Here is a 6736-nt window from a genome sequence, read left to right as displayed (position 1 = left end):
TCGGACTTCTAGCGGCCAGAAGTGTGAGAGAATAAATTTCTGTGGTTGAAGTCCCCTCCACCCTGTCTGTGGTACTTTGTCACGAAAGCCAAGTGGCATGGAACTCGTAGCCCCTCTGCATTCATAAGTCTTCACCCTACTGCACTGGGCCCACCCACCCTGTGTGGCTCCATTCCCATGGCACTATTCTTATCCTCAGACCACAGCCCATTTGCCCTCGTGGTTGTGTGGCCACCAGTCTAGGACCCAACCCCAGCCTTGCCCAAGAGCCAGGTCCCTGGCCTGACCCCAGACCCAACTCCAAGCTCAGAGCAGGCGACCCTTGAGGGAGGGGAAGGATACCTTCCTTACTCACCTAGCCCTTTCTTCTCTTACCTTTCCAAGCTAGGACAGGTAGGGAATACCTACTGGAAGCAGAGGCTTCTAGAGCCCTCAGACTGGGCTGGCTCTTAGAGACTGACCTCTAAGCCACAGATCTGGCCTCTCACCCTGGCTGGGGAAGAACCCTTTGGAAGAGGACCTCAGTGTCCCAGATCATGCCCTTCTTATTCACGAACAGCCTGCTTTCTGACAAGTCTATCTCAATCCCTCATGTCATAGACATGTGGGATTGTGAATGATGGAAGTGAATGATGGGCTAGGCCCATGGGGAATAAAAGTGACCCTGTGGTAATCCTTAGAGACTCACTGGGGAGATAAAACAGGCTCATACTAAGCAGCGGTTCAGTTTCCTGAGTTAGAGATCATCACTGGGGACTGGCTGGAGAAATCAGGGAGGGCTTCCTGGAGGAAGAAGGGCCTGTGATAACCTTGCTAGAGGCTGAGCTGAATTTCACTACATGACTACTATGAGCCAGGCAGACTCATGTACATTCTCTTATTTTTGTTTCTTGTAACTTGTGAGGCAGGCAGTGCTATCTGCATATTACGGAGAGAACAGAGACTTAGAGAAGGGAAACAATTGACTTAAGACCACAAGGCTTTGTACATGTCAGAAGTAGCATTTAAATTGAGGACCCTCTGATATCAAAGTTCATCTTTCTCTTTGCACTCAGGTACTTCCTTTTTCAATGTAGTGTGGTGTTTGGAAGTGGGGGAAAGGGCACTATAGATCATCAAAGGAGCAAGGTGGGAGCATACCTGGATGAGTCTGGGGATCCATGAGGAGGCTGGTCTGTCAGATCTCTGGGATTCAGAAGGAACAACAGAAGCCGGAGGAATTATAGGGCTGTAACTTTTCAGGCTGAGCATCCAAACTTGATGGGTAAGTCGTGAATAAGTTAGTTATAGGATGAGGGGTACAGAGCTGGTGTTTGGAGACCTATCTTGATGAGAGTAGGGATGAGCTGCCAACATGCTGTAAAGCTCTCAAGGAGAGGCGTGTGGCCACATGGGATGGACCCCAGGTCCCTGTCCAGCCCCAGATCTCCCTGATTAGGGGAAGACAGCCAGCTTGCCTCTGAGGGCCACTATCTGAGTGCTTGCCACCACCTGGGTCACCTTCCATGAAGGGTCAACTCTGCCAATACTGGGTTCATCCTTACCTGTACTTCCCCCATCCTGGATGGCTCACCAGGCCCTAAGCACCCCCAGGACCCCCTGCCCATTCCCCTTCTCTGTGCTTTTGCAAAAACAATTTTCTCTGCCCGAGTATTCAGCGTCCTCTTGCCCTTCCCAGTGAACTATTCATCCGTCACGATCCAGTTCCATTTTTTTTTAACGTTTTATTTATTTTTGAGACACAGAGAGACAGAGCATAAGCTGGGGAGGGGCAGAGAGACAGGGAGACACAGAATCCGAGGCAGGCTCCAGGCTCTGAGCTGTCAGCACAGAGCCTGATGCGGGGTTCGAACTCGCAAACTGCGAGATCACAATCTGAGCCAGTCAGACGCTTGACCGACTGAGCCACCCAGGCGCCCCATCCAGTTCCATTTTTTACTACTTTTACTGCAAACTTTGTGACTCAGAGGCAAGATTTCTCTGTACTCAGTGCATGGGGAGGAGATATGTTGCAGGCCTTTAGGGGGGGCAGACTAGAAAGGGCCAAGGTAGGAGGAGGCAAGTGATCTAAATCTGCCTCCCCAAATACCAAGGGGTCCAGAATGAGCTGGGATAGGGTAGAGGGCTTGGGAGCAGAGTGTCCAGTAAGGAAGCACACTGCACTCAGCATGGCCAGGGCACTGGATGGCCATGGGGTAGGATGGGGACAGGCAGGGGCTTTGGCTGTTGTGGGGGGCTGCGTGGTAGAGGCATTTCAAAAGGTGAGCGTTCAGGACTCAGGGCTGCTAGGAGGCAGGATGTAGGGGTTTGAGGGTTTAAGACGCTGGGTGGAGTTGGGGTTGCAGAGGCCAAAGACGGATCATACGAGACTGCAAAGAAAAGGAAGCCGGGCCAGGCGACTGCCCCCCAACCTCCCAGGAGGCACATCATGACAGCATCAGGACACACGTAGCTTGTGACCAAGTCTTGTTTATTTTAGAAGCATAAACAGTGGAACTAGGAAGGAGTGAGAACGAGACACCAGTCCCCTCGACAGGGCCAGAACCAGCACAGGCTGTGTGTGAGCTCTCTGACCCAGCAGCCTCAACCAGCCCTTTCCTGTGAGGACAACGTGGGCAGAGGTGAATCTTTCATGAGGGAGGGGTAAATTGGCTCCGGGTTGCTCTGAACCAGGTGAAAAAGTCTAGAGGCCCCACAAGGCCCTTGGTCTGGAGCACCCCAAGCTGGCTTTGTCTGTGCCTGTGGCAGAGTCATGTTCTGGAGGGGGATCCATGGTGCCCCTCTGGTCACCAGGAAAGCCCCAGATGCTCAACACAATCTGCAATGAGGGCTCCTGGCCAGCAAGCATCTGCTTCCCTTGCTCCCCTCTTTCCTGCAGTCTTCAGGGAGAGGGCATCCAAGGCAGCCAGACTTCCCTGGGCCCCTCTGTTGGGTGACATAAGCCCCAGTCCCCTACACATACTGCTTCTTGGAAGCAGAGCTGCTGGGGCGACTGGGGGATTTCTGGCCACTCTCGGGAGGCGGGTCCAGGAAGAGGGGGGCCCTGGAAGAAGCCAGCCTCTCCTCCGTAGTCAGGTTGGCCCAGTTCTGCTCACTGGATGAGAGCCCATTGTAGGTAGGGCAAGGCGGGGACGAGGGGCCCTCGCCCACGGGGAGGTAGAAGAAGACCTGGTCAGGGTAGGGCTCCGAGGAGGTGCGCTGGGCCGGGGGCACATCCTGGCCCTGCCGGGCCCTCACCCCCCGGCTGAGGCAGCGGCACAGCAGGTGTCCCAGCTCCAGCAGGTTGAGCACCAAGGAGATGAGTCCGACCACCAGCATGAAGATGATGAAGATAGTCTTCTCTGTGGGGCGCGAGACGAAGCAGTCTACGAGGTAGGGGCAGGGGGCGCGCTGGCACACAAACACTGGCTCCATGGTCCAGCCATAGAGACGCCACTGGCCATACAGGAATCCTGCCTCCAGCACACTTTTGCAGAGCACACTGGCCACGTAGGTGCCCATGAGTGCCCCGCGGATCCGCAGGCGGCCGTCCTCTGCCACTGAGATCTTGGCCATCTGACGCTCTATGGCTGCCAGTGCTCGCTCCACGCGTGGGTCCTTGGCTGGCAGCGCCCGCAGCTCCCCCTCCTTCTGCCGCAGCCGCTCTTCACGCCGGGACAGATAGATGACGTGGCCCAGGTAGACCAGGGTGGGTGTGCTGACAAAAAGGAACTGCAGCACCCAGTAGCGGATGTGGGAGATCGGGAAGGCCTGGTCATAGCAGACATTGGTGCAGCCCGGCTGGGCCGTGTTACACTCGAAATCTGACTGCTCGTCGCCCCACACGGACTCGCCAGCCAGGCCCAGGATGAGGATGCGGAAGATGAAAAGCACCGTCAGCCAGATCTTGCCCACTACAGTCGAGTGCTCCTGGACTTGGTCCAGCAGCTTCTCGAGGAAGCCCCAGTCACCCATGGCTACCCGGCCTCCTCCGTCTGCAGGGAGATAGAGGACACAGTCAGCATGACATCCTTCTCAGTTGTCCTGGCAACAAGCTTGCAGGGAGGTTGGCCACACCCATTCTACCTACAGGGACACTGAGGCTCAAGGAGGGGAAGGGACTGGCTTGGGGGCTCACAGCCAGCAGGGTGGTCAGGACTAAAAGCTGATCTTTGGATGATGGCTACTAGGTCCTTGTTTTGTCATACCTCTCTATCCCTGTTGTTCCCAGGCCGAGTCCCAGGATAACACAGCTCAAGATTTGGATCAAATTGAGGCTCCTGAGCTTATGGGAACAGAATCTGAGGAACTTACCCCAGGTCACATGGCTGTGCTATGCCCCTCCTTCCTTTTGCCCATGATGGGCTGGCTGTCCCTGACTGTGGGCAGTGGTGGTGCTATCTTCAGCTTCTCAGGGGGCCCAAAACCTCAGGTCCCTGCCCCCCTGCCCATGGTAAGTCACCCAGCTGACCTCACTCTAACCTTTGAGCTGCGGTAAGGGGCAGGTGGGAAGGGTGTTAGATGCTAAAGGCAACATCCTGCATTAGTTCCACCTGTCAACAATAGTGACCACCTGCCACTTAAGTATGGACACTGATCCTACCCCCTTCCTCCATACCCCCTGGGCCCCCAAGCTGTTGTTGATAAATTCTAGACTCTTAAAAGAACTGTCATAGCAGGGTGGAGGCATAGGCCACCAAGTTCCCAGAACACGGGGTATGGGGGAGGTGGGTGGGCAGAGAGCTGGGGGAAGAAATGCAGGGAAGGGGGCAGGGGAGGCGCTTCTTCAAGGAGCAAAGCTCTTTAGCGCCAGGCTCTGGAATCAGACTTTGGTCCTGGCTCCCTTTTGCTAACTAACCCTGGGTAAGCGTCAACCTTAGCACCTCAGTCTCCTCTCCTGTAAAATGGAAATAATACTCCCACCTCCTAGGGTTATAAGGATACAGTGAAAGAAGCCAGTAACGTGGCTTAGCAGAGAGCCTGGCCCGCAGCCGTCGCGCCTCCCCCGACCCCCCAGCAACCCTCAGCCCGTGGCGGCCGAGTGGCCGGTGGCGGAGGCGTCTCCCTCCCCCCGCCCCGCTCGCTCGTTAGCAGGTGGCGTCCTGGCCCTCCCCACCCCCAAGCCCAACTCACCGCCTGCCTGCCGGGTGGCCCAGGTGGCGGCGGGGTTAGAGCGACGGCGGAGCGGCGCCCGCGGGAGCCCTGCTGGACGGCGCCGGATGGCGGGGGCGCCTTAAATAGCGCGGAGGGGCGGGGTGGGGGCAGGAAACGCCACGGGAGGGCGGCGGGGCGCTTCTCAGAGCCGGGGGCGGGGACCAGGAGGTGCCGACTCCCTGTAGCGACGCTTAAGGAAAGGGCCCCGGGACTGGCACTGGGAATTAGGAGGCGGAGGGGGCTTGAGAGGCCTCTGGCTCCCCTTCTTCGCCTTCTGCGCGGTGTTCCGACCCGGAACCCTCCCAGCCTCAGTTTCTTTGGCTCTGGAACAGGAGTTCTGCAGGGCCAAACCTTTCCCAGGTGGCTGGATTTAAAAGGATCACAGCGAGAACTTTCTGATCCTGCAACTGACCTGAGGGCTGTGAGGGATGGGCAGATGCGGATGAGGGTGTGGGGCCTCGAGGGAAGGACCTTTCCTTGACCATGGGGTCCTCTTGCCCTATGTCAGAAAAAAGAGAGAAGACCATTCATTTTTCAGGGTGCCACCGTGTGCCCCGGACTTGGCAGTCGAGGCTCATCAGGACGTGGGGGACCACATCGGGAGAGAGGGGTTATATCTGCCCCTCCCTAGAGTCCGTGGTGGAGCTGGGCTCTCAACCCAGCCTGAATTCTTGCGGAATTCTCAAACATCTCCACTCCTGGGCAGGCGATCAGAGGTCACTAAGCAACTCCCACAGATCACTGGAGACTGAAGAGGAGGGGCTCTCCACCTTTAGCTTGGATCCCTTGCTCATGCCTCTAAATGGGGAGGGGTCTCCCAAAGGAATGAAAAAGTGGGGGGGGGGGGCAGAACCTGCCATCCTTCATTCAGGCATCGCCCTGTGGATGAAAGTTAATGAGGGTCTGCTGTGCTGCAGCATTGTAAGTGGAGCTGGGGGGTTGACCATAGCCAGCCAGGTGTGGTCTCTGGTCTCCCACTCTCACTGGCTGCTACAGGAGGCCGGAATTGAGCATATCAGCACTTGGGTAAGAGTAAAGTAGCAAATCTGGAAGGTTCTCCTGAGGACTACAGGGTGACTCAGAGGGGACTTGGTTAGGGACGTTTCCTGAGAAGACTGAATTAGCCGGTTGAAGGGGGTGCAAGGGGGAACATTCTAGGCAGAAGGAACAGTGTGAGCAAGAGCCTGGGTTGCAAGGTCTCGAGACCTTGGCTGCTGCCCCTAGGGTGCTGAGACTTTGCTGGGAGGAGGCCAAAGAATCTAGAAGTTGAGACTTTGCTGAGGACTCCTGTGCCTTTAGGCAAGTTGCTTAAACCCCTGTGCCTCAGTTTCTTACTCTGTAGAATGGGGATGGTGATTGTTCCTACTGTGTGGAGTTGATAGGAGATCCAGTCAGCACATAGCATAGTGGTACACAAGGAGTTTTCAAGTGAGCAGTGGCTAAAAATGTCGTGAAGAAACAGTTGTGACAAAAAGAGTCTGTGGGTTGGTCTTGATGGGAGCAGAGAGGACTGAGGGCAAGGAGACCCAGAGTGGAGTGGTGGGGGGCAGGACAGCTAAGGAAAGGAAACGTGGCAGGTGGGGGCTGAGGCCTGGGGACAGGT

At 56.2% G+C, this 6736-nt stretch overlaps 1 protein-coding gene across 1 annotated transcript; it reads right to left on the bottom strand.

Annotated features, from left to right (window-relative positions):
* Window positions 1-2453: 2453 nt before the first annotated feature.
* On the bottom strand, window positions 2454-5198 carry GJA4 (gap junction protein alpha 4). Its single transcript, XM_043574423.1, has 2 exons — window positions 5113-5198; window positions 2454-3974 (listed from the first exon to the last, which is right to left on the bottom strand). Exon 2 carries the CDS (start codon window positions 3952-3954, stop codon window positions 2953-2955), a length of 1002 nt encoding a protein of 333 aa, XP_043430358.1. The 5' UTR covers window positions 3955-3974; window positions 5113-5198; the 3' UTR covers window positions 2454-2952.
* Between the last annotated feature and the right edge of the window lie 1538 nt (window positions 5199-6736).

The sequence above is a fragment of the Prionailurus bengalensis genome, chromosome C1 (assembly GCF_016509475.1).
Source record: "Prionailurus bengalensis isolate Pbe53 chromosome C1, Fcat_Pben_1.1_paternal_pri, whole genome shotgun sequence".
Classification (NCBI taxonomy): Eukaryota; Metazoa; Chordata; class Mammalia; order Carnivora; family Felidae; genus Prionailurus; species Prionailurus bengalensis.
The sequence above is the reverse complement of the archived record's forward strand: the minus strand, read 5'-3'. Positions and strand labels throughout refer to the sequence as shown.